Genomic DNA, 27158 nt, shown 5'->3' with positions numbered 1-27158 from the left:
GCATGCGTAGGTGCTGTAATAAATGGTAATGATGATTATCCTGCCCCTGCTGCCTGATGGTGAAGCAGGATCAGAGGACAGATGGGTAAGAACACAGACGGAGGAAAAGTGGGGACCAAACTGGCCTTGTGATCAAAGATGTGCAGAACCCACCAGAATGCCACACAGGGAGGGCTGTTTCGTCCCTTCCCAATGCCCACGCAGTCTCCTGGATCTAGCTGCCTACAAGTGCAGGCCAGCCCCATGCAGCTGAAACAAAGCTGTTTTCCTCGCATCGGCGAAAGCCCTTGCTAGAGACCTGATTCTAATCTGATAAGCCAATTTGTATTGATGCTCTCATAGTGGTCGCTGGCAGACTTACTGGGTTACCCTCCCGGCTATGCTGCGTTTTACTCAGAGCCTTGTGGACACACAAGGCCTTGACCTAGGCTGGGTGGATCCCACCTCAGGTGGGGTGGGTGGGGGGACAACTTCAACAGGGCAGTGTTAGGTTGGGCCTGGAGGAGAGAAGCCAGAGCCCAGAAGTCCAAGGCTGTCAGGACATGCAAGCTCCCCTTCCGGACTGCAGAATGAGGACAGGGCCAGACAGCTTGGGTTCCCTCACCTGAGGCCCATCAGCTAAAAGCTCTATGGCTCCTGGGAGAACGGAGCGGAGGGAGACGCTCTGGTTTGCATTTTATACGGTTTAACGATGTCTTAGGGTGTCCATACAGAAGGAGAGAACTGCGGGTGCCCACAGCATAGACAGAACTTGGGGCTGTCACCCTGAAAAGGGAAAGCCAGATTCAAGAGAATATATGACATTCTGAACCCAGCAAAGGAGAAAGCCTGGGGCCAGAGGTGCGGCTGACTGCAAAGGCAGGAGGGGAGGTTTTAGGGTGATGCAAGTGTTCTGTAGCTTGACCGGGCTGGTGGTTTCCAGGGCGTATGCATTTGTCAGAGCCCATAGAACTGTACACTCGGGATGGGTGCAATTTATTTTATGCAAATGATCCCACAATAAAGTTTCTTTTAAAAGAAAAAAAATGATATCTTAAGTCATAGTGGTTGTTCGACTCTGGGAGCAACATGGGAGGCCTGGAGGAGAATCTCAGAAAGTCATAGCCTCCATTCTCCCAGCACACTAGTGTTTGCTCAGTACTTTACAGTTAGTAAAGCACTTTCTCCTCTTTTGATCATCACACCCACCCTCTGGTGGGCATGATTAATCCTAATTTATAGCTAAGGAAACAGAGACACATGATGGCTAAGAGAACCGGCCTATGTCTTCTGACTCCATATCCCACCGTCTTTCCTAGAAATGGTTTCAGAGCTCATCTGGGTCTAAGAAAACCAAGATCTAGAGAATGGAAATAACGAAGAAGAAGGAGAAGGAGAAGAAGCTGCACTGCTAGTTAAAGACAGAGGCCAAAATTGAAGGCGTGCCTCTCCCTACAACAAACAGAATGAGGAACTGTCAAACTGGGGTCATCCTGAATGCAGATGGAAGTGGGCTTTCATTCCCCTTCTGCAACACTTCCAGGCCTGGGACAGAGACGCAATCCTAAAACAAAAGCCAGGCTCCTCTGGACTCCACCTCTCCCTGCATGGAATAGCCCCCACCCCACCCCCTTGAGTCCCAAGGGTCTTGTAACTTTAACGAACCACAGCACCGAGCACATGAATTACCTCACCACAGTCTGGCTTATTTCCTAGACGATTGTCCAAAGCTTGCTCCATTTCCCCCCTCTGTTGGCTGTGCACCCTTTGCCCATTCCTCCCTGCTGAAATCACAAAGCTCTGACCCAAGTGAGCCTGCAGGAGCCTCCTCCTCCTCCTTCCCAAAGTCCTTCCGTTAGAAAGAGGCCCCTGGTGCAGAGTCTGTGTATCCTCTGGCCTCTCTGCATGTCTCTTATAAAAGCGTGTGTTGGGGTCGGGGGAAAGGAGGGAGACATATAAGATGGTGAGTCCATAGGGGGAAAGATTCTGGGTGAATCCCAAGACACAGTTGATGGTGGCTAACTTTGGGGACAGGGAATTGGAGGGTGGGAGGAGGGAGGAGCCTACATTCCATTTAGCTTCTTTCCTATCAATGTGAATTTTCCAAGCAATGTACTTGGATCACACTTATTTATTTATGCCAATGAGGCTAGTCTGGGCCAGGAAATTATAGGCCATTTTCTTCTTATACTTATCTGTATATGCTTTTTTAAACAAACCCTGAGAAGTGTTAATTTTTTAAAATAAAATAAGCACCTATAACGCACCACCTCCCTTCTTCCATGGTGACCAAAACATTTTGCAATTTAAATGATAGGAAAACTATGAACGATTCACCCTAATGAGATGGAGCCAGAGAGGGGTGCAGGAGGGAGAGGCCCTAGGAGTAGAGCTGGCCACAGTTCCCCAGTGGATGATCATTCCCCTTGGAGCCACTGTCACCCCTGCTTTGTGCCTCTCCTGGGGTCCTCTCCTGCCTGTCATTTTAGTCATCTGTGTGCTTGCTTTATGCCCTAGCCCCTGACACTCCTCAGACAATAGTTAGTTTAGGGCAAGGCTATCTCATTCTTCCGTGAAGTTTTCAGAGTTTGCTGCATGCAGAGTAGAAACCGAAGAAACATTTACTGAATATAATGGAAGGCAGTCTCCAACAGGTAGAAGAGCCCTGAGTCAATACCACCAGATTCCCTACCACTTGGGCTCAGAAGCCCTCACCAACTCCTCATGCTGCTCTGTAAAGAGCATGGTAAGGTTCAAACTCCTTAACCTGTTTACCAAGACCTTCCCTACCCTGGCCCACACTTGCCTTTCTGCCTGGTTCCCAAGACAATCCTGTGCCCCAGCAGTCAAACTGGTCCATTCACCACTCCCAGAGGCACCTTGAGGCTCCCTGCCTTCAGGCCTTTGCTCATGCCTTGCCCAATCTCTGCCACCAAAAACCCGGCTCACACAGTCTCCTCCCAGAAGCCTCACCTACTGTGCCCCCCGCTGAGCTTGCTTCCTCTTCAACCTCCCACGTGTCTCTCTAAGAACTGCACCTGCCTTGCATTATGGTCATCTAAGCCTCCCCGACGGGAACGTCAAGACGTGTCTCTTACCCTGCCTTCCTCCGTGTCCATTACAGTGCTAGGCCCTGAAGAAAGGGAGAGGGAGGAATACAAGGGTGTAGTTCAAGTCCGAGGTAGAATTAGGCCAAAGGCTGGATCATGCCCAGGTTGAGTTTAGTGTTAGAATTGGCACTGGGTTAGTCAATTCCTAATCACACCCACTAGGCGGCGCCCGCAGTCTCATTCCGGTCAAGATACCTCCGGTTTTTGAAGTTTATTACCTGTTTTACAAGTTTCCTTCCTGTCTTGCTGCCCCTTTAAGAAGGTGATCCAGGTGAGGCCTGGACTCCGCCCCCGGCGGTGGCCCCGCCCCCCGCCCCCCGCCCCCGCCCGGCCCTCCAGGCTCTCCCAGTCCTCGCGACCTGGCCCCGCCGTCCGGGCCGTGGTCCCAGGTCCCGGCCCGGCGCCATGGAGCGGCGCTGGCCCCTGGGGCTCGGGCTGCTGCTGCTGCTCTGCGCCCCGCTGCCCCCGGGGGCGCGCGCCGAGGAAGGTACCGACCCCCCCCGCCCCGCCCCGCCCCCTTCTCCTGGAGCCGGCATTCCTGAGGAGGCCTTCTCTTCGCGCCTCTCTCCGGCGCTCTTGTTTAGCCCGGCCGCCTGGCGATCGCCTGGCCTGGCCAGTCTTTGGTCTTTAACCCCAAACAGCTGCTCTCCCGGGTCAGTCACCCCCGCCCCCTCTGGCCAGCAGTTTGCCCCTGGGGGTGGGGAGTGAGCTCCCGGCCGCTGCGAGGAAGCAGAGGCCAGAACCCCCACCCCAGCAATCGTGGGGACTCCTCATTCCCAGGCAGTCCCAGCCTCAGGTGTCCGACCCAGAGATCTGAACGCTCTGAAGTCGGAGGTGGGAAGTCTCCTTGTGCCAACCTAGGCGGGGGGACAGAGGGATCTGCCTTTGGGGGATGGGTCAGGACTCAGGGAGCAGGGGTTCTCGGATGCAGAAGTGAAGTCTTTCAAGTGGACGCTTGAGCAGGCTCTCTGACCCTCCTACCCCGACTTCCCAGACTGGCAGCTGCAGCTCTACTCCCACTCCACACCCCACATCACCGAGCAGGCCCTTTGCCACCGAGGACCCCACTCCAAAGTCCCCTGTCCACACCCTTCCCACTCAGGACCCCAGAGGCTGAGCTCCTCTCTCGCCATCCACCCGTCCAGTTCTGCGGCCAATGGGTTCCCCGGGGCTGCAGCAGCCCCCCGAGTGAGAGGCTGACCTCTGCAGGGGCTCTTCCTGAGACTTCCTGTGTTGACTTTGGTCAAAGGTCCAGTCCTGCAACCCTTGCCCCACTCTGCCTTCCTCCCTTCACAGACTAATCGCTGGAACTCTTCACTCCTCCGTAGTGGCCCGTTTTCCTCCCCTCCACCTCAGGAACTCACAGCTGTTAGGAAAAGGATGCTGAAGCCTGGGGCTGGGGTCCCAGAAGGTGGAGTGTGTGTTGTGTGTGTGAGGCCTCTTCCCCCAGAGGTGACAGGCCCTTTTTCTCCCCACCTTCAGTCACTCTGATGGACACTAGCAAGGCACAGGGAGAGCTGGGCTGGCTGCTGGATCCCCCAGAGGACGGGGTAAGTGTCAGGGGTGGAGACGGCCGAGGGCAGCTCAAGCCTGAAGGCCAGTGGGAAATGGGGTGGTGAGGTGGGTGGAGAAACGGTGAAAAGAGCAGGAAAAACTGGAAGTGTCTCCTCTGGGAGGGGGGGAGGTGAGTCAGAGTCTTCTGAATGGGACCTGGGGTGGGGGGGGGGTCAGGCTTCACCCCATAGGGAACGCTTCAATGCCTGGCTCCTCCCCTCCCTAACCCAGCAAGAGAGGCTGAATACTTGTGAGGACCTCCAGGAGGATGGGCCCCTTGGGAAGAGAATGGACCATCCTGGGGATGGTTGAGAGCTGTGACCCAAACACAGAAAAGTGTCCTCAGCGTGAGGTCCATCCATCCCAATGGAGTTGCTCAGAGAGGTTTCAGGGAGTCAGAGAACCCCATAAAAATGTATTCAAAGTTGTGTATATGTCTGTGGACTTTTTTTCTGAAGAGGAGACTCAGTTTTCATCAAATTCTTCAAAGGGTCTTTGACTCACTCAAAGTTAAAAGTGGCCCCCATAGAGGTCCCTGAGCCCTGGGCCCCTCCTCTGCCCTCCGCAGCCAAGTCACACCATGCATTCCCAGCCCCTTCCATCCTTGGATATTCCTAAGACCCAGTGAGCAGAGGTGGGAGCTTGTGAGTCCCAGAGCCTGAGCGGAGCCACTCAACAGCACTGTCTCTGGACCCAAGGGAGGCTCCCAGGTGCCTCGGCCTCCTGAACTGTGGCCTCAGGTCCCTTCCTTCTGGTCCTAGACCCTGTTCTCTAGGTGTTCCCTTTCGCTTTCCCACCCCAGTAGGAATCCAGCCTCTATTTCTGGGGTTGGGCTTACTTGCTTTCTTTCCCTCTGGGTCCTAGGGTCCTGGCTCCACTTGGCTCTCCCGCAGAGTGGCCTGTAATTAGAATTAATAGACTAAACCATAATGTACCCTACAGGAGGGGCTGCTTGGAAAATCCTAGCTTAGGCCTGCCCTAATAGATGCCTCATCTCATAAACCAGCTAATCACTCCACAGTGAGGACTGCGGGTCCATCTGCTGACTCCCACAGCCTTCACCCAAATGACTCTTCCCTGACTGGGCTGGAGTGGAAGCAGGGCCCCGTCTGCAGCTCAGGCTAAACAGCTCTGCACTGGGAAGACAAGAAGCAGCAATAATCACACACTCCCGCTGTCTGTCCTGTCCCTTCTCTTCCCCTCTGCATCTTCTCAAAACACACACACACACATTCAGATTCAGGGCCCCCGGAATGTACCTGTGTAGCAGCCAGCAGCCAGAGTGATAAGTGAAAGGATCCTGGTTGCTGGTTCTCCCCCATCTGTCACTGCCGGAGCTGGGGGAAGCGAGTTACGGCTGGGAACAGCTGCTGCCCCTGGCTCCAGCTGCAGCCATGGCAGTCTGGCTAATGAGCTGCGCGTTAACCACCTACCACCCTTGCACCTGATCTCCACCCCAAGCCTTCCACTCGGACTTCCCCATCACAGTTTCCTCTTAAGAACAGGCTCCTGGGGCTTTCCATCACTGCAGCCTGGACACCCCTTGCCTGATCTTTGAACTCCCTAACATAATACAGAAATATGTGTGTCACGGCAGCATATACTTCTGCCCCTGCCCAATGCCACCCCAACTTCTAGTTCATGATACTTTTTCTTGCCTTTTCCCAGAGCTGAGAGTAGCAATGAAAGCCCTTGGGAAAGTGGACTTTCTATGGGCCTCAGTCTCTTCTTTATAAAATAAGGGAATTGTAACCCAAATATCAATGGAGTATTTTCTAGAATTTGAGAGCTTCTTAAATTCATCTGGCAGAGAAAATATGTAAGAACAGATGAGATTTTCTTTTTTGAGAAAGAAGAATAATGAAATAGCAGACTTGTCCTACCAGAAATCAGAAAATACTATATACATCAATTATAATTAAAACATTTGGCATTGCACAAGAATGCTCAGGTCAGTGGAACAGAATAGAAAGTCCCCAAACATACCCACGTAACCAAGATTTTAATATGTGGTAACATTGAAATTGCAGATCCATGTGGAAAGTATAGACTTGTCAATAAAGTGGCAATTTGGCATCCATAATTTTTTTAAAAAGGGAGAAGGTTAAGTTAGATCTTCACTTCACACCATACACACACACAAAAATTCTAGTAAGACTGAAATAAAAACCTGAAACCAAACCTACAAAAATGTTAGGAGGAATATAGACAATATTTATACGTTCAGAATGGGAGCACTTCCCAAGCGAAATACACAACACAAAAAGGAAGAAAGATGGATGTCATCATGTAAAAAATGTTAAGGTATGTCAACATCAAAGACATCACTAACAAAATTTCCTCGGCATGACAGAGAAAATATATAACATATATCTCAAGCAAATGATTAATGTCTATGATGTAAAATCAAAAACAAAACTCATCCAAAAGAACAGAATATCAATCAAAGATTACTGGTAACTGCACAAATAGCCAGTGAGCAAAAAAGGAATGCACAACCTCCCCTTCAAAGAAATTAAATTAAAATGACAAGAAGCCGTGTTGTCTATAAGACTGGCCAAAGTAAAAAGATCATGGACATCCAGTGTTGAGGAGGTTTTGAGAAAATGAGCCCTTGTGCGTTATGGAAGTGTAAATTGATAAAGGCTTTCTGGAGGACAATTTGGCAATGTCTTCTTAAAAAGTTTATAATATGTTTACCCTTTGATACAGCAGTTCTAAAGAAATCTGATAGAAATCTCTACATGTTTACTTAAAAATAAAAGCTAGAAGTTACCTAAATGTCCAACAATAGGTGAATGATTAAGTGAATTATGGTATATCCGTACAGTAGGAAAACATTTTATTTATGGATTGCTAAAAAAATTAGGTAGGGGTAGAGTATAGCTTAGTGGTAGAGTGCATGCTTAGCACGCCCAAGGTCCTGGGTTCAATCCCCTGTACCTCCATTAAAAATATAAGTAAATAAATAGGTCAACCTAATTACCTTCCCCCTTCAAAAAATAAACAAAATAAAAATAAATCTATTTTAAAAAAAGAATTAGGTAGATCTATGTACTTTGGGGACAACTTTCAAACACTTTATTTGTTAAAAACAAACAGTAGGTTACAGAATAACACTTGTACGTTAAACAGTTACGTTAAACATACATGCACATGAAAAACAATTCAAATATTTCTCTAGAGGCACTGAACATTTTCGGTCTGGGAAGTTTTATTCTGAGTTGTTAAGGATGGGTGGACAGATGGGAGGACTTTCACTTTTTATTATATGGAAGTTTTTATTCTTTGAGTTTTTATGATAAGCACATAGAGGCACAATGATTAAGAGCGTGAACTCTGGAGCCCAGGGTGTCTGGGTGCAGCTCCCAGCTCCTCCTTTTAATAGCCGATGCCTTGGGCAAGTAGGTCCTTTAACTTTGCTGTGACTCAGTTTCTTCATCAAAAGTGCTTACAACAGTGACTGGCCCGTGGTAAGTGCTACATAGTGCTGGCCGTTACTATTACTAGGTTTAAAAAAATCTTTCAAAGTAAAAGAAGTCAAGGAGGGTGGATGGGATGGATGACATCTAGGAGTCCAACCAGCTCTCCCCGTTGTTGATCCTGATGGTGGCCATAAGTGGGGAGGGTAAAATTGTCTTATACGGAGCGTTCTATGCTTGTTCTTGCCCTCCAAAAGTTAGGGGCCTCAATATTAAACGTAGTCTCCTCTTCTCTGAACAACTAGGCAGAAAGCTTTTGTGAATGAGCTTTTGCTACAAAAATCTGCCTTTGGGGCTCTATTGCTGATGAAATAGGTAAAAATGGGGCTCATATTCTTGTGATTAGAGTGGGCTAATTGAAGGGTCCAGGGCTGACCAGGGTTATTAAGAGAGTGTTGTCTTGCCCATCTTGTATCCAAATAAATCCCTGACCCTGAACATTTAACCAACTATCCTGGGGCTGAGGGGTAGGGAGGGGACAAGTGGCTTGAACCCAGCCAGGGAGCTCTGACGCCAGCTTCCTCACCATCCAATCTGGAAAGTGCGTGTCTGGGGAGCAGGTGATGACCACTCGGAGCCTGACTCTGATTTTCCTCTCGCAGTGGAGTGAGGTGCAGCAGATCCTGAATGGGACCCCCCTGTACATGTACCAGGACTGCCCAGTGCAGGACAGCAGAGACACTGACCACTGGCTTCGCTCCAATTGGATCTACCGGGGCGAGGAGGCATCCCGCGTCCACGTGGAGCTGCAGTTCACCGTGCGGGACTGCAAGAGCTTCCCCGGGGAAGCCGGGCCTCTGGGCTGCAAGGAGACCTTCAACCTCCTGTACATGGAGAGTGACCAGGACGTGGGCATTCAGCTCCGGCGGCCCTTGTTCCAGAAGGTGCTTCTACCCCTCAGGGCCGTTTCGGCCCTGACACTGATCCTTGCCCCACTCCTTTCCATGACCCGACTCCACTGAGAAAAAGAGAAGGTGGCAGAAGCAGGAAGAGAGTGTAGGAGTGGAAAAGTGAAAAGAATGCAGCACTAGAAATCTGAGGGGCTGGATTTGGGCACCTTTTTCTGCTTTGACTTGGGTCATGTCACTAAACCTCTCTGAGCTTTGGATTCCTTGTCTTAAAATAGTGATGACATTTTATTATTAACCATATGAGTGCCCGCCTCATCTATTTTAGAGGCCTTTAAAGGCACCTGTTGAGATAAGAGCCTGGCCTGGTGGAGGCCGGGAAGAGGTATTTGGACCTTTTCAGTGCTCCCTTCATTCGTGTGTGACACACGCCCGTCTGTATACCCAGAGTTGTAGGGGAAGACAGTTCTCTGCAAGCTACTCTCTGATCCCACCTCTCTCTTCCCTACTCAGGAAAACAGGACTGGAATGCAAAAAAAGGAAGGAGTGCATTATTATAGGATGTGCTTTCATCTTTTTCCAAAGAGACTATGTCGTAAAGTGTGTTATTAGTAATAAATTAACGATGACACACTTTATAACTGATCACCTCATTGGCACTGAGGTTGAGAACACCTTCAAATAGTGGAAATTATCTGGCTGCAGCCTCCCACAGCCTGGGTTCCAGCCCCAGCCCCATTATGTAGTCACTGTGAGATCTTGTACGAGGTCTTCAGTCTCTCTTAGCCTTAGTTTCTTCATTAGTCAAATGGGGAAGGTGATTTATCCTACCTTGTAGGATTACTGAATGGACACAGCAGTGTAAGTGCACATAAAAGTGCTTAGCTCAGCAGCTCCCATGTAATCAGCCCTCAGTTTATGGCTGTGTAAACTGTAAAGTATTAAGCAAGCGGCCAATTCCATTATGTGGCACAGAGCACAGCTTTGCCGTGACTCCCCCTTCCCCACATCTTCCCAGGTAACCACGGTGGCTGCAGACCAGAGCTTCACCATTCGAGACCTTGCATCTGGAGCAGTGAAACTGAACGTGGAGCGTTGCTCCTTGGGCCACCTCACCCGCCGAGGCCTCTATCTTGCTTTCCACAACCCGGGTGCCTGTGTGGCCCTGGTGTCCGTCCGGGTGTTCTACCAGCGCTGCCCCGAGGCTGTGCATGGCTTGGCCCAGTTCCCCGACACTCTCCCAGCGCCTGGTGGGTTGGCTGAAGTGGCTGGGACCTGCTTGCCCCATGCCCAGGTCATCCCCAGCTCCTCAGGTGTGCCCCGCATGCACTGCAGCCCCGACGGTGAGTGGTTGGTGCTGGTGGGGCGGTGCCACTGTGAGCCTGGCTACGAGGAAGGCGGCGGCGGTGTCAAGGCATGCGTTGGTAAGGAGACTCGAGGAGGTGGTGAGAACTCAGGGGTGGGCCTCCTGGGTCCCAAGGGAGGGAAGAAAGCCAATACTCCATCTCAGTGATTTTTTAACTGTGTGTCCAAGGGCCTGAGAGACGGATGCAGGGGTGTTTCCGTACAAAGGATTTGGGTATTGGGTGGGAGAGTTGTGATTCTGCCTGTGGAACACTGGACGGCCATGGGTCTGCGGCGTCTCTCTCCAGCCTGCCCGAGCGGTTCCTACCGGGCTGATGTGGACACGCCGCATTGTCTCAAGTGCCCCCAGCATAGCACAGCCGACTCTGAAGGGGCCACCGTCTGTACCTGTGAGAGCGGGCACTATCGAGCTCCTGGGGAGGGCTCCCAGGAGGCTTGCACACGTGAGTCCCAGGGAAGGGCCTGGCTGGGAGGAAGTGCGGGACTTGGGCTGAGCCTGTGTTAGGGTCACAATTTGCCAGAGCTTATCTGATACTGGGGACAATGCAGGGTGCTGGCCATTTAAAATCCGCACCCTCACCCTCACTCTCCCTGGAAGGATGCAGAGTAGTGGTTAAGCTACTTTTTCCCCACTAGGAATCAAATCTGGCGAGGGCTTTGGAGGACTTCGAGAATTGGGGTGTTGGGAGGAAGCGATGGGCAGGCAGCTCAGGTGAGAGCAACGCTGGCCCCTACTGATGGCCTGTCTTCTCCCACAGGTCCTCCCTCAGTCCCCCGAAACCTGAGCTTCTCTGTTTCGGGGACTCAGCTCTCCCTGCACTGGGAACCCCCAGAAGACATGGGGGGGCGGCAGGATGTCAGATACGATGTGGGGTGTTCTCAGTGTCGGGGAGCAGCGCTGGAGGAGGGGCCCTGCCAGCCCTGTGGGGGAAGTGTGCGCTTCTACCCCGGGCCCAGAGGGCTCACCTCGCCCACTGTGCGTGTGGACGGCCTTGAACCCTACGCCAACTACACCTTCAATGTTGAAGCTCAGAATGGAGTGTCGGGGCTGGGTGCCTCCAAGCATGCCAGTGCCTCACTTAGCATCAGCATGGGGCATGCAGGTGAGGTCCTGGGCGGGGAGGGGGGTGGACTCCAGCACCTGGAGGAGACCACAGGGCGTACATAGGACCACAGGGACAAACTGATGGGCAGGAAGCAATGAGAAGCTACTCATGATTTCTTCTCTCCGGACACCCAGAGCCCCTGTCTGGCTTGTCCCTGAGGTTGGTGAAAAAGGCCCCGAGGCAGCTGGAGCTGACCTGGGCGGGGTCCCGGCCTCGCAGCCCTGGGGGTAACCTGAGCTACGAGCTGCACATCCTGAACCAGGTGAGGACGCAGCTGATCATCTCCCGTGTCTGTACCTGGGTACACCCCAACATTCCTAGCCTGGGATGTAGGACAGGGGAGAGCTGCCTGCAGTGATCTGCGTGGTTTTCTCCCCAACACCCTACAAAGAGCCCTGCCCTGGCCATTCCCCAACCCACCCCTCCCCACCTGCTCCCAGGACTGCCCATCTCCTCCGCCAAATCTGGTTCGGCACGGCCCATGTAACACGAGTCCCCCCACCGCAGGATGAAGAACGGCACCAGATGGTTCTGGAACCCAGGGTCTTGCTGACGGAACTGCAGCCAGACACCACGTACATTGTCAGAGTCCGGATGTTGACCCCGCTGGGCCCTGGCCCCTTCTCCCCAGACCATGAGTTTCGGACCAGCCCACCAGGTCAGTGGGTTGTCCTGTGTTCTGTCTCAAACATGCACACAATCTTCATCCCCCTGAGGCTTCCAGGTCCTAGTCGGTGACCTTTCTCCTTCCTCTACACACATACACCCATAGAAGCTGCCTGGGCAGACAGCCCCACATGGACTCACACCTCACGCCCTTCTCAGACACACATTCTAATACTGGATACTGGCAGCCAGTATCCTATCAAATCTCCTAACCTCTCAGTTTAGTGTCCACTGGCAGGTGGCCCAAGCTGGTGGTCCCTGGGTGGGGCCCTTTCCGTGTGCTCTCTCGCCTACACACGCACCCATCTCTCTACTTAGGCCACTGAGGGACCTCCCACACGCCGTGCGCCCTTGTGGCCTCCATCATCCCTGTGGGCCCTGAGCACCCCCAGACTTCCTCACCCCATGTGCCTGCAGTTCCCAGGGTCCTGACTGGAGGAGAGATCGTGGCCATCACCTTTGCTCTGCTGCTGGGTGCAGCTCTGCTGCTCGGGATGCTCATCTTCCGCTCCAGGTGCTGCTCCTGCCCCTCCCCATCAGCCACCCTGGGGCCCTTTGCCCAGGCAGAAGCTCCTGGAGGCAGCCCAGCAGCCCTCCCAACCCCCAGTACCAAAGCTCCAGTGTCCCCACACCCACTTGCTACCCCAGCCCCTGCTGTTTCTGAAGAAAACTCAACTGAAGCCCTTTGGGCACCTGAGGTGGTCCTGGGACCCTGAAGAAGCTGATCCCCACCCCCACAGGAAAGCTCGGCAGCGACGGCACCAGAGGCAGCAGAGGCAGCGTGACCGCATCACCGATGGGGACAGAGGTGAGCCACAAGAACCTGGGTGCACACAGGTGTGCGCGTGTGTGGGGAGGTGCCGCTGGGATGGGACCAAGGGACTCACATTTACTAGGACAACTCTGGGGGCACACGTGGGCTCTCCTGTCCCTAGGGCTCTTGTGTTTTGCTACTTAATTAACTTTGGTTAATTAACTTTGTACTGATGGCCCCCCAGAGGCTCTGTGCAATTACCTGTTAGCTGTTGGTGCCAGTGCGGCAATGCCCGGCTTCTGGGCAGCCTTCCTTATCCTGCCTGGCCAGGTCTGTGGGCTGGGGCTGGGCGGGAGGCGGCGATTGCCCACAGGCTCCCTGAGTTCCTCCCAGGCATGTGGGCTTCCTGCTGGTCACCTCATTAGATGCTCCACGGAAGGGGGAGTCTGGGGTCCATCCAAGTCACAGGGCGGCAGTGAGGCTTGTCTGGAAATGTGAATGAGGTGTGAGTGAGTGGAGGAGTATGGTGAGCAGGGGTGAGGAGGACGGGCAAGGACGTGGCGTCAGTGAGCCACAGGAAGATTGGGTCACTTGAGGCTGTGAACATGCTTTAGGGTCTGGGTTCTGGCCCTCTGCTCTGGACCTTGGGAGCTGAGGACACATGAGTTTTTCACATGGTCAGGAGGCAGTCCCTCTGGGCCGTGGAGGATAGAGCCAGAACAGGACTCCTCGGGGAAGAGAAGGATGAGAAGTCTGGGGTCTGCAGGCGGGGCCCCTCCCTCCCCCTACCCACTAGGGCTCCCCAGGGGCTGAGCCCTCCCTGGTCTCCTTACAGAGGACAAGCTGTGGCTGAAGCCTTACGTGGATCTCCAGGCATATGAGGACCCTGCCCAGGGAGCCCTGGACTTCACCCAGGAGCTCGATCCAGCCTGGCTGGTTGTGGACAACGTCATAGGGGAGGGTGAGCCCTGCAGTCCCCTCTGTGTGGCAGCACAGAGCTGCTAGCAGGCCCCTTCCTTCTGGCCCTCCCCTGTGGAGCCCAGCTGGCCTCTCCCCTGGCCCCAGAGCTCCCAGATGGGTTCCCTCCCTGCTCTACCCTGTGTCCTGGAACCACTGTGTTCATATTATAACCTTCTTATCAGGTGTCCTGGAACAGCCCTCGCCTCCTGCTCCATCCGCCTCTGTAGTTACGGAATTTCTGATAAAGAGCAGTAGACACCATCTTTGTCAGTAGAGGGCTCGCCGTGCCCAGGCTCAGGCTGTTCTCAGACGGTTCCTGAACGTGGGAGAGATTCAAAGCCTCCCTAGGCCTGCATTCCCCTCCACCAGGGGCCCAGTGTCCTTGGGCTGCCCTGGTCCCTTGGGTCACCAGAGAAAATGGATCTGAGCAGAGAACAAAGCTTGTCAGTGTCTTTGCTGATTGTGTGGTCAAGCTGGCCAAGCTGTGGCCGGAGGAGCTTACGGAAGAGAGGCGGCAGTGGTCAGCCTCTCCGGTCACTTGTGCACTGTCCCTGGCCAGCCTGCCCTCTGTGTACGCAGCCCAGTCCCACTGCACCACCCCCATTCACCCAGTGCCTTCTGAGCACCTCCTATTGGCCATGATGCTGCTACCTGGGGAGACAGTGCTGACCAGTTTGCAGGGCTGCACTCCTACTCCTGACCCCCAGTCCCCTTTCCCGGGAAGAACAGCCAAGCCCTTGTCCCAGGAAGGAGGGCACACCATGTCTCTGATCCTCTGGTCCAGAGAAGAAAAGGGAACTGGAGGACTGGAGATATCGCTGCCCATCCCCCTTGGGGAGCCTGACAGTGCATCTGACCATGACCCTGTTTTCTTTCCACCCAGGAGAGTTTGGGGAAGTATATCGAGGGTCGCTGAGAATCCCCAGCCAGGACGCCAAGACTGTGGCCATTAAGACCTTGAAAGACACATCTCCAGATGGCCAGTGGTGGAACTTCCTTCGAGAGGCAACTATCATGGGCCAGTTCAACCACCCACACATTCTGCACCTGGAAGGCGTTGTCACAAAGCGTATGAGGGGCGGTGTCGTGGAGCGGGAGGCGGGAGGGGTGGATGAGGAGAGAAAGAGACCACCAGAAGCGGAAAGGCAGGAAGCCTGTTCTGGGTGGAGATGGGGTGGAGGCTGCCATGGTGATGTGTGCTTTGTGTCTCAGGAAAGCCCATCATGATCATCACCGAGTTTATGGAGAACGGAGCCCTGGATGCCTTCCTGAGGGTGAGGAGGGTGGAGGACCAGCGGGGATGAGGGGTGCGCCGCGGGGCCCTGGGCACTGGCCCGGGTCTGGGAAGAGGAGACCTGCCCCACCCACTAAGTCACCCACCTCCTGCTACAGGAGCAGGAGGACCAGCTGGCCCCTGGGCAGCTGGTGGCCATGCTGCAGGGCATAGCATCTGGCATGAACTACCTCAGTGACCACAATTACGTCCACCGGGACCTGGCCGCCAGGAACATCTTGGTGAGTCAGAACCTGTGCTGCAAGGTGTCTGACTTCGGCCTGACCCGCCTCCTGGACAACTTTGATGGCACCTATGAAACCCAGGTGAGAGCCTTGTACTCACCCCATGCACTTGCACACACACAATTACATGCCGTATGGACAGTCACATGGGTGGGTAATGAATATGGGCCGCATGCTCATGTGGACATGGTAACTTCCCATCCCCTTCCCTGCCCTGGAACTCACGTGCCCTGTTAGGGAGGAAAGATCCCCATCCGCTGGACAGCCCCTGAAGCCATCGCCCACCGGATCTTCACCACGGCCAGCGACGTGTGGAGCTTTGGGATTGTGATGTGGGAGGTGCTCAGCTTTGGGGACAAGCCCTACGGGGAGATGAGCAATCAGGAGGTGAGCCCGGGTGCTCCTCTCGTCCCCTTCCCAAATCTTCCTTGGCCCATTCCTGCAAACAGCCTTCTCTCTTCTTCCTGACCCAGTTTGTCTACGTTCCTATCTGCTCTGGTCGCCTTCATCTCCAGCCCTGTTCTCTTTACCGCCCACACCCTGATCAGGCTCCACTGCAGTGATCTGGTGGGAACAGAGGTTCCTCATGGGCTGCCAGGTTAGCTTCCTACCCTTGGGCGTCCCTCCTCTCTTCCTCGCTGCAGGTCATGAAGAGCATCGAGGATGGATACCGGCTGCCCCCTCCCGTGGACTGCCCTGCCTCCCTCTATGAACTAATGAAGAACTGCTGGGCCTATGACCGAGCCCGTCGGCCCCCCTTCCACCGCCTGAAGGCACAGCTGGAGCACTTACAGGCCAACCCCCACTCCCTGCGAACCATTGCCAACTTTGATCCCAGGTAACCACCCTGGGGAGGGCAAATCTGGGAGAATGGGAATGGGCGCTCAGCCACATCCACGGAACCCTGGGCCCATGGAGCTCCTGACAGTTTGGCAGATGAGGAGGGATTCCAGTCTGCACCCTCAGGAAGTAGGAGGTGCGGTGTCTCGCCCTTGAGAGCTCTAGTTTGATGGAAGATAGGAAGTAAACACACTGAGATGGAAAGTACATATAAGCAGCTTACAACCTGATACCTGCTCCAGGGAGCTTGGTCGCTTAGACTGGGGTAGGGAAGACAGAGAAACCTGCAAGAGCAGGACAATGGGATGGCTGCACGTGGTGACTGGGAGGGGCAACCTGCAGGGTCTGGAAGGCTCCCAGATCATATGGCCAGCAAGGGCTGGGGAGCAGAGAGTGGGCCAGTTGCAAATAGTGCAGGGTGCGGAGAAGTTTGGGCTTTATCCTGAGTGTAGAGAACTACCAACCAATTTTTTAAAACTGCGCATGGGAGGGACATGGTCAGAATTCCATTCTACTGAAACTGTTGCTCAGAATATGGAGAATCAACTGGTTGCAGGAGGTAAGGTGGGGGAGACAGGCATGGACGGACTTCAAATGCTTTATCGGGTAAACCCGCCCTCGTGTGCTGGCCTCCGTATCAAACCACCATATATAACCTTGTTTCTGGGAGAAAATGTGCTCCAAGTTCCAACTTTTGAAACTATCTCTTGGAGCACAACTCCCTCGTACACTGGAGACCGCATGTGCTAATCTTTCTGGAATGTTGGATATTTTTCCCCCAGCAGATTTACTTTGCTAATGGTTTTTGGCTCTGGCTGGCTTTAGTACAGGAACACTCATTGTACTGCGGGTGTCAGAGTGCAAGAATAACAGCTGAGGTTGGAGGTGGAAGGCAGGGGGCTGCTCCCAGAACTCGGGGGGCCACCCTGAAAAACGGCAGGACCACACCCGGCTTCCAGGGCCTCTGCTCTCCCCCTCCTGCTTTCTCTCAGCTGGGATATAGTTCGTGTCTTAACCAGCCCCCTCATGCAGAGCTGACCACTGCAGTGGAGATGGGCTGGTGGTACCTTCTGTTCAGACTTCTGGGGCCGCCGCTTGCCCCGGCTCTGTCGGCGCAGTAGGACTGTCAGCCTGCCTGTCGCTGTTGCCAGGAAACAGGCCAGGAAATGGGTTCACAGACAATGGCCGGGCTAATCCACAAAGTCTAGATAATCTCTGTGCTCAGACACCCAACTTGAATGCCGGCTGCACATGCACAGAGGCTGAGCTCATTTCGGGAGAGCCCTGCACCCCCCATGCGACTGAGGTAGCCTGTGTCCCACAGGGTGACCCTTCGCCTGCCCAGCCTGAGTGGCTCAGACGGGATCCCCTACCGAAGCGTGGCTGAGTGGCTGGAGTCCATACGAATGAAACGCTACATCCTGCACTTCCGCTCTGCCGGGCTGGACACCATGGAGTGTGTGCTGGACCTGACGGCCGAGTGAGGACCCTGGGGGCCTGGGCAGGGGAGGGCAGCTGGGGTTTGAGCCAGCAGACTCAGGATCCCCTCTCCTTGCCCACAGGGACCTGGCGCAGATGGGGATCACACTGCCGGGACATCAGAAACGCATTCTTTGCAGTATTCAGGGATTCAAGGACTGAGCCCTGCCCACACCCACCCTGTCCTCAGGGAGCAAAAATGGGGCCGTGGTCAGGCCTCAGGCCCCTTCCCTGGACCTGCCAGACATTGGCCTTTGGTGCTGCTCCTGCCCACCCTTCCCTGAGGAACTGCCGCTGGAGCCCGGAAGTCTCTTTGTTTTAAAAAGGGAGGTGGGGTAGAAGTAACTGTGGGAGTTGGGGGAGGGTTTAATATATATATATACATATACATATACATATATATTTTTGTAAATAAACAGGAACTGAGTTTTCATCTTTACCAGGGGTTTTTTTATCCTTTATCTCATCCATCTCACTCTCAAGGGCTGTAGGCACAAAAGAGTCGACCACTAAGAATTCTGGAAAACAGTTCTTTTATTTGTAGCTGTAGCCACAACCTGGCGGCACGGGGGCAGGTGGGAATGTCCAGGCTGGTGACCCAGCCCAAGCTCCCAGAGGGTCAGGGTGTCCCCTGGCCCTCAGCAAGCAGAGTACGAGGCTGCTCGGGGCATCGGTGCGGCAGTGAAAGCAGCAGCGCTCAGCCTGGTGCCCCCTCGGCTGGGGTACCTGGACGACGGTGGGTGGTCCCTGCAGGATAGGGGAGGACTGGACTCCAGGGCTGGGACTCTGCAGCCCTAGGCCACACTGGGGCCCTGGATCAGCACACAAAGGATACTGGGGTGGGGTCTGGTATGGAGGGAAGGGCTGGACATCAAAAAATAACTGCAGGGAGGTGGGGTGGGTAGAGGGGTGGGGTGGTCTCATGGTGGGTGGTCCACTGCTGGGGAATGGACTTGCAGTTGAAAAGGGGGTCGGTCCTCATTCAGGTCTGAGCTCTGGCCGTGTGGCATTTCCGGCAGAGCACGTGGCCATCCAATGGGAAGCAACCATTGTCATCTGCCTCAATGGACAGCGGCTTCCCACAGTCCTGGGAGAAGGAAAAAGAGCGCACTGGCAGGGAGGCCCCCTGTGCACCCCACCTCCCACCTTAAAATTGGGAAGGCTGGATGCTCACAGCTCAGCCAGTGTCCTTATCATCTGTCCCCCCGATCACAGCCACCTCCACTCCTAGCACCCACTTCCACTTTTGTCCCTCAGGACCCTCCCGCGGGTGGGCAGTGGGTAGAGTTGCTTCCAAGGTGCACCCCAATACAGGATATGTGGCCTCCCCCACCTGTCTCACCTCTATTCTCACTCTGCCCTGAGACCCTCAATCCTGCCATAACTGAACACAACCCCCTTTCCTCCCATTGGTTGCTGCCATTTCTTGGTTTATCTGAAATTCAGTGACCCCACCGAAACCCCACACCCCACTTTCTACAGTGACGGAGGCTCTGGGCTGAGCGGGTGTGGGTTCCGCCACTGTCCACCCTCAAAATGCATCCCCGCCTTCCTCCAGCCTGGCTCTGTCCACACCTAGTGGGCGAGCTGTGTCCCACCACCTCCCAGCCCCGAGGGGCCGGGGGCACGGCCAACCTCACACTTGTAGCACTTCATGTGGAAGTTCTTGTCCAGGGCGACCACCCGCACAGTCTCCTCTCGGCCAGGCTCAGGCATGATGGGCTCGGCGCAGACGGAGCACCTCGGGGCATACTGCCTGGGGGCAGAGAGCGTGCTGGGAGTCAGAATGGGGGCGAGGGGCACCGGGCGCTGCCCCCGAGAGTGCAGGGAAATGAGACGGCAGAGCGCTTGGGCCATCTTGTCCCACCCCTTTAGGTGCAGGAAGCTCAATAGAAAGGCCTAAGACTGGCTGCCAAGACTGACCTTGTCAAGGGGAGTCTCCCAACCATCCCCGCATCCTCCCAAAGCACCATCCGCCCCAGGAACCTCTGCCACCAAGTTCTAACCTGCCACAGTCACACTGCAGCCCCTGCACAGAGCGCTCCCAGAGGCGCCCCTCCCCGTCTCCCATTCCTGGACCCTGACCCTCGCCTACCCCGCGACCTCGGGTGCCCCTGCCCAGCTGCTAAGGCGTCTGGAGGGATATGACCTGAAAACACACCTCACACACACTCATGTGAGAGTCAGAGTCTGCAGCTTCCCTGCTGCCACCCTTTAGCTACATTATGGGGTTTTGCCGCTGGCCTGAGAAAGTAGCCACCTTATAAGCACTGTTTCTAAGGGGAAACCAGAGTTCCAAACAGCTGATCGCCAAAGGAGCTTTCAGAATCCAGCTGTGTGTGAAATGAAGTCACTCCAGAACACACTGCTGAATGCAAGACCACACCCGAAAGAAACCTTGGAGAGCCAAGGGCCAGGGGAGGGGGACGAGCCAGCAGCAAGACTGCTACCCAGGCCTAAGGCTGCTGGACAGCTAAGTCCAGAGGGACTGGTCTCTGCTGTCTATAGACAGGATGTGGGGACCAAGTCCAGGGATTTGCAGCTGTCTTGGGACCGGGGGGCAGGGGGACAGCCTGGCTCCCAGACAAACCATAGTAGGCACCCAGAGAAGAGCCCAGAAGGTGGGTGGGCAGGGTCCTCACTTGTGGTAGTCGGGGACGCAGTGGGGCCGGTTGGCCTGGTCCACGATGAAGGAGGTGCCCTCCAGGGGGCAGGCGCAGACCACACAGGTGAAGCACTGTGGGTGGTAGGCTTTGCCTGTGGCCCTTAGCATGCGGTCAGTGATGGGCTGCCCGCAGGTGTTGCATTTCTCCAGGGTGTCCTGAGGATGGAGCAGCAGGAGTTTGGCAGGGAACTGGCACCCGAGGGCCAGCTGCCAGGGCACATCTGTCTGCCCCATGCCGCCCCCTCCCCGTGGCTGAGCGCCAAGATGCCCCCAGCCCCAATCCCGACTCACAGTATAGCAGCCCTCACAGTACGGCGCCCCCTCCAGGCTGTAGAACTGCTGTCCTTGCAGCTGCTGCTCACACTGGTGGCAGGTAAAGCAGGTGATGTGGAACAGCTGCCCCAGAGCGCGAACTGCCGGCTGTGCACGTGCCAGGGGCTGGTGACACCGGCCACAGAACTCTGAGAAGGCCGGAGAAGACAGAAATGAATAGGAGGAAGGGGGTAAAGCTTGCAAGGGATCAGCGGGCTAGGACAGGGAGCGGAGCCACAGGCACCAGGCTGCACATTAACAGAGATGTCCCAATAGGTGGGCAGTGGGCTCACCATTGACAGCCACATTCTGCCTCTGAGGATGTTCCATGTCCTGCATCAGCTGTTGGGTCAGCTGCTCCAGCTCCTCCACCTCCTTCAGAGTCAGAGGTCCTGGGGCCCCAGAGGAGCGCACCTGAAACCCCAACACTTGCTTCATGCTCTCTCCAGGATGACCCCCTCCGAGAACCCTCCCCAGCTGGCTTATTGACTTTCTTCCAAAAAGGACTAACCCTGCTCCCGTTTCCCAGACACTCAGGCTGGACTCAAAAAGCGCCTCATTCTCCCTCCCGGATCCCTAGCACAACACAGATAAGGGTAGGGGGGAATGACCTTTCCTCCCGCTTTGCCCAGCCCCGCCCCGGGCAGTCACAGACAGGCCAGACTGACTAAGCGGACGGAGGCCACGCACACAGCAGCTCAGGTCACTGAAGCACTGAACACACTAGGCCACGCATCAACTCCACAGCGCATGCTGGGACACGGCCCCACGGAGAGGCTGGCACGCAATGGCGTGTGCACCCACACGCACACACACCTACCCGTCCCGCCGGCTGCCGAGCAGCCCCTGACAGCGTGAGGATACAACACAGGTGGGAGTCAGGTTAAATAAACCCCAGCGCCGTCTGCAGGAGGCCAGCCCGCAGCTTCCACGCAGCGGTCCCGGGGCCCCTCCTTAGATGGGGTCCTGGACGACCTGACCCCATTCCCTCTCCAGAAGGCTCCAGAGAAGGGCCACTCTCTAGGTCAGTCGACCCCTCCTGTTTAGGGGATCCTGAGGCTGGGGGTGGGGATAAGGTTAGGGGGACAGTGCCAGTAACCCAGAGAAACCCTGGGAGGAGGTCCCACAGGGACTATCTGACCTGCAACAGCATTTCCATGAGACAGTCCAACAGGAATGCAGAGTTGGTCACCCTGGACTGTGGCTCCCATCACTGAACGCCCTACTTGCCAATGCCTCCACTCTCTTAACATCTGGAACCTCAGGACCTCCCAGCTACCTCCTCCCAAGGCCACCTTCTCCTCAGCCCTGGCTCCACCCGCCCCCCAGTAGCCCTGTCTGCATCCAAAGCTGCATCCGCCTAGGGAAGCACAGATCCACAGATGCTCCAGCTCAGCCATTTTCCCCCCAGACCCCTGCTGCCCTTCACTGACTGACTGTGTGAGTCCCCTGTTCAGCCCCCTCTTCTATGTAAGCTTCACCTTTTCCTCTCTCAGGCATCTTGGGGATAGAGGAAGAGGATACAGCCAGCCCTTGCTCTCTGGTACTACTTAAACGTCTCTTCCATTCTTTGGAAGTATGAACTATTTGGACATCAGCTCCCCGTGGGTATCCAGGCTCCTTCAGGACACACTCAATCCAGCCACTGTTTTCCCTCTCAGCCTGCCAGCACCGATGTCCCCACTTCAAAATGCACGGCACTCAGACCTCTTCAACTCCAACTGTCCAAACATCCCTCCATCTCAGGCACCTTCCAACCAAGGAACACCTTGGACCTAAGGTTTTCTGGCCTCTACCTCCAAGACCCTGGGCTTCACCTCCCAACCATCACCTCCTCCGCCTTTCCCCAATTCACACCTACTGAATGAACTTGCTCAGAAAGGCTTTAGTTCCTGACTCCCAACCCTCTCCATATGCCTTCTGCATCCAGCCCTTCTGGCTTGCCTCCCCCTCAAGCCAGGCCCCTTGACCATCGATTTCTACAAGGCTCTCATGGCCACTGCTTGCCACCTTCAGCCACCATCATTTATCTGGTCCAATCTCAACCCTGGGTCAAGCCGCCACCCGCTTCCTGTTTCTGCCTCCAAGCTGCAGAAAGTAGGTGGGGAGATCACTGAACACTGCAGAGAGAGTTCACAAAACACTGCAGCGCCCTCCATACCCTCCCGCCTCAGCTCGGCTGTCTGGTATCTGGCTCCCGTGGGTTCTCAGTCGCCTTCCCCACAGCAGCTGTTCCAAACCTTTCCATCTCAAGCCCCCAAATGCTTCACCCCCTCGCTCTCACAGATGACCTCACCTCCTCCGTGACCGAGGCGCTGGAAGCCAGCCAGCTCCAGCTCCCTCATGGCTCCTCTTCTCTACCGAGCCTGCGGCCACACCACCCAGTTCTCCGGGAATGCCTTGGGGGCAGGGCGGCCGCCAGCCCTCCTCCAGGACTGTCCCAGCAGTACCCCTAACCCCTCTTCCTTGGGCTTCTCTCTCTCTCTCTCTCTCTCTCTCTCTCTCACACACACACACACATACACACACAGAGTTCTTCCCTCAGTCTTTCCTCTCCCTGCCAAGCTGAGAACAGGCAACTCTTGGCAACTCCATTTTCTCACCACCTACTCACGGCTCAACTCACCACTCTGTCCCCACCACAGGACACAGCCATTTACAACTTCCAAATCGTCTGGTCCCTGGCGTTCTTTAGTCCTCAGACACCCACTGAAGAGCCCCATGGCCATCACTCTCTTCTCTGGGATCCCACCCTGACCTGTGACTCTCCTCCTCCTTCCTCCATTCTTGCCCCTCCCCCCTGCTCCACAGGAGCATCACCCAAGGGTCTTCCCAGGCCCTCGGCTCCCTGCCTGGGCTTCAGTATCACTGCACACCATCACCACGCAAACGCACACCCCGAGCCCAGGCTCTCTCCTGCCGCCTGTCCCCCACTTCTAACTGAACAACAGTTCCAGCTGAGAGAAGGTCCTCCTGGAACCTGTTGCTCAACATGCAGACAGCTGGACCCTCCTCTTCCCGTCCACACCATTTCCCCTTTTGGACTTCTCTATTTTGTCAGCAATACTGTCATTCCAATACACCCAGGCATTTTTTTGTTAGTTTGTTTGTTTTTTACTCCCCCTCCTCTTCCAAGCACTTTATTGGTTACCGAGACTGGAGGCTCTTCCTTTGTAAGAGCTCCCATATCTGGGCCTGTATTTTTTCATTTCCACTAATGTTCCGCTAATATGAGGAAACCTCCACACGTGACTGACCTCCTACGTCTGCTGGAAAAACTTTCCCGAAAGCTTCCAAAAGCGATGCTGTCACTGGCCTCCAGACCCAGCCACACACCTACTCAAAATCCTTTATCGCCTCTCCAGGGCCCGCAAGCTTCCCGAGTGGTCTGTTTCATTTCCTCCTCCCCTGAGCCCCCACCTACCTCTCTAAGTATCGCTCTATAATTTCCCCACAGGTACCTTCCACTTGCTGTTCTCCAGAGACCCCTGGGTACATTCGTGCCCTTGAGTTTTGTTCATGCTATTCCCACTCGAGTGCCCTTCCCTCTCCTCTCTGGATTCTTAAGTCGCACCATCCTTCGAGGTACGCCAGCACCATTGATGACTTTTCCTAACTTGCCAGCCCCTACATTGGCTCCCAGTTCAGAGTTCCTGTGACGCAGGATTCTGCAAAACTCAGTGGCACTTGGCAACTCTTCCTACCCAGGGCCTGCACAGAAACCCAGCTGCCAGTTAACTCTATGGCTGGTTGGACTAGATGACTGGCAGGGTCCCTTAAACACAGATCTGTCTCCAGAACTGGAGGACAGGAATGGTCAGGCAGGAATGATAACTTTTCTACTTTGAGCATTCATGTGCTATATACAGATCCCAGCACTTTTGACGCATCAGCTCACTTAATCTTCACAACCATTGTAAGGGTATTTAGTGAATTGAGGCTCAAGGTTCACCTAACTTGCCTGGGGTCTTGTAAGCCAGGAATTCTACTCCAGGTCCACTGATTCCCTCAGGCTTAACCTCTTTGAGATCTCTTCCCACCCAAGCACAGAGCACAGTGCCTGGCACTGGGCAGATGTTGGCTGGCTCAGCCAGTATTTACAATGACTCTTATCACCAGATGGGCCCTCGGGTGGAGAAGGCAATCAGAGGAGCAGAGATTAACTCAAGAATCCAAGAAGGGGGAAGATCTGAAGTTGGACGGGTGATGATCTCATCCCTTCCCTTTAACATTCTGGGGCAGGGCGCAAGGGAGAGTCCACCAAATCCTCCTCCTAATTCAGAGCCTGTGCAGCTCCCCCAGCTCCCAGCCAGGCCCCTCCCAACCCCAGACCCTGCCTGGCTCTCTTCCAAAAGAGCCTTCTCTTACCGTGGTCGCACCAGTCCAACCCCAGAGACTGAAACTCCTATCCCACCGCCCCTACCCCACTCTCTGAGACCACCTTCCCCCTTATCCTCTGGCTCCTGACTTAGCCCTGCCCCCAGCCCCCTGGTCTCAACTTGGTCCTCCCACCCTCCCACCCTCCCTCACCTGGTTTTGGTTTTGAGCCGGTGGGGGCACTGGGTGCTGCTTCTCCTGCACCTGGGGCTTCTCCCTCTGCTGAGCATAGGTGAAGCTGGGGGGCTGAGGGGAGCTTGCACCAGTGGAAGAGGGAGCTTCAGGGGGCCCCAACTTCTGATTCGGCTGTGACCCGGGTCCACCTGGGGCTCCAGGGCTAAACTTGGAAGCCACAGGAGTAAATTTGGGAGTCACTGGAGAAAACTTAGGGGCTGGAGCTGGGGCTGGGGGACCTCGAGGCTGGGTGTTAGCCAAAGGCACAGGCTGGGGATGGGCCTGGGGCTGGGGCTGTGGCTGTGGCTGCGGCTGGACATGGAGCTGGACCTGAGGCTTGGCCTGGGCCTGGGGCTGGGCCTGGGACTGCACGTGGAAATGTGTCTGGCTCTGAGGCTGAGCCTGGGACAGAGGCTGGGAGCTAGAAGGGGACTTCCAGGGAGGCAAGGGTGCTGTGCCCCCAGCTGCAGGCTTAGTACTGGATTTAGAAATGAATGGAGTGGCGACCGGTGGGGGTACATATCCAGATGACACCTGCAAGGGGAGGCAGAGGGGAGAGAAGTGTGTCAGAGGAGGGTGCTGCCCTCCATAATTCTAACCCTACGCCCTTCCTCCCTGCCCTGCCTTTCCTACTCTCCTGTCCCTTACCCGGGCCTTGAAGGGATCATTCTTGGTCATGTCATCCAGCAGCGAGGACAGAGAGTCGATCTCCAGATCAATACTGCTCACCTTCTCCCTGGGCTAGAGGGTCAGGGGTCAGAGCACCCATCCCAGTTTTCCACTGCCGCCTCACCCCCATCAGGGCAGAGATGCAGGGAGGTCAGAGGAAAGGACCCGCCTCTCCTTCCCTTGGGGTGTCCAGCGTAGCTGCCCCTCCCAGGCCTCCATACCTGTGGTGGGAGCTGTATGGGGGTCTCAGGCCCTCCCTCATCCACTACTGGAGGCGGCGGGGAAGGGAAGATCTCCTCCTCCAAAGGCGCAGGGGGAAACGGTTCCTCGATCGGAGGAGGAGGAGGTGGGAAGGCACCTCCCAGAGCGCCCTCCGCGTCGTCTCCCTCCCCAAGCACGGGAGGGGGCGGTAAGGGAAAGTCTGGGGTTGGAAGGAGAGAGGGCAGTCAGCAAGGACCCCTCTACCCTTCCCCAAGTTCCCCCCCTTCTACAGTTCTAATCCCCTAAACGAAGAACTCTCTCGGGGGTCTGTATGGGAAGTAAAAGGGGGCTCAGGGCGTCCTGGGAGCACTGGGTCAGGAAAGGCCGGGGCTCAGCCAAGGAGTGGTACATCTCTCATTACACTTCGGAAAACGGACCCAGAGGGGAAGATTCGTGCCCCACATTCCCGCCTCCCACCCCCAGGCGGGGGCCTTGGAACAGTCCCAGGAGCCCTGGCTCCCAGCCATGAGCTCCACGATGAGGTAAGAACATCTGCTCGGGACTGGGTGGCTGCGCCCAGCCCCCTCCGCTGCAACCTTTCCAGACATCCCCAAATTTCCGAAACCACTGCCCCCAGCCCGGCGCCCGCCGAGGTCCAGCCCCCAAGCTCGGCCACATACCTTCTGGGGGCGGCGGTGGGATCTCGCCCACCCGGCCCATCTGTGCGCGTTGGGCCCCGGCGGCCGGGGGAGGCTCGCTGTCCCCGGGCCGAAAAGGATTTCACTTTGGGCTTTGGGGCCACCACCGGGCCGAACTTCTTCTGCGGGGCGTAAAAGACCGGCGCCGAGACGGAGATCGCGCGAGGCGGGCGGGGGGCCGCCATGGCCGGGCCGGGCTGCGGGGGGTGGGTGGCCGGGTTACGCAGCGCCAAGCCCGGCGGAGGACCCGCTCTCGGGCCCGGCTCCCCTCAGCGCCCCCGCTCCCCCACCCCGTGGGCGCCCGCCGGGCGGCTCCCCGCGCCTCACCGCGGGCCGGAACGCGTGCGCTGCGTCTCGAGTGGCCGCCTCGCAGCTGAGTCCGCGGACTCTGCGTCCCGGTC

General features: G+C 55.6%; 2 protein-coding genes across 2 annotated transcripts; one reads left to right on the top strand and one right to left on the bottom strand.

The window, feature by feature from the left end:
* The first annotated feature begins 3415 nt into the window (after nucleotides 1-3415).
* Nucleotides 3416-18100, top strand: EPHA1 (EPH receptor A1). The gene is made up of 18 exons (XM_032483555.1): nucleotides 3416-3576; nucleotides 4572-4639; nucleotides 8728-9009; nucleotides 9992-10397; nucleotides 10626-10781; nucleotides 11097-11441; nucleotides 11579-11706; nucleotides 11952-12102; nucleotides 12528-12624; nucleotides 12851-12918; nucleotides 13700-13825; nucleotides 14708-14893; nucleotides 15037-15098; nucleotides 15217-15423; nucleotides 15580-15729; nucleotides 15987-16180; nucleotides 17507-17662; nucleotides 17745-18100. Exons 1-18 carry the CDS (start codon nucleotides 3495-3497, stop codon nucleotides 17821-17823), a joined length of 2943 nt encoding a protein of 980 aa, XP_032339446.1. The 5' UTR covers nucleotides 3416-3494; the 3' UTR covers nucleotides 17824-18100.
* A 77-nt stretch (nucleotides 18101-18177) lies between these two features.
* Nucleotides 18178-26954, bottom strand: ZYX (zyxin). Its single transcript, XM_032483556.1, is given in 10 exon segments — nucleotides 18178-18748; nucleotides 19297-19417; nucleotides 20304-20482; nucleotides 20618-20787; nucleotides 20932-21052; nucleotides 25169-25723; nucleotides 25838-25930; nucleotides 26080-26279; nucleotides 26740-26839; nucleotides 26841-26954. Coding segments are annotated over 10 exon segments (1746 nt in total). The 5' UTR covers nucleotides 26943-26954; the 3' UTR covers nucleotides 18178-18643.
* Between the last annotated feature and the right edge of the window lie 204 nt (nucleotides 26955-27158).

Source organism: Camelus ferus, chromosome 7 (genome assembly GCF_009834535.1).
Source record: "Camelus ferus isolate YT-003-E chromosome 7, BCGSAC_Cfer_1.0, whole genome shotgun sequence".
Taxonomy (NCBI): Eukaryota; Metazoa; Chordata; class Mammalia; order Artiodactyla; family Camelidae; genus Camelus; species Camelus ferus.
This window is presented reverse-complemented; position numbering and strand designations above follow the sequence as displayed.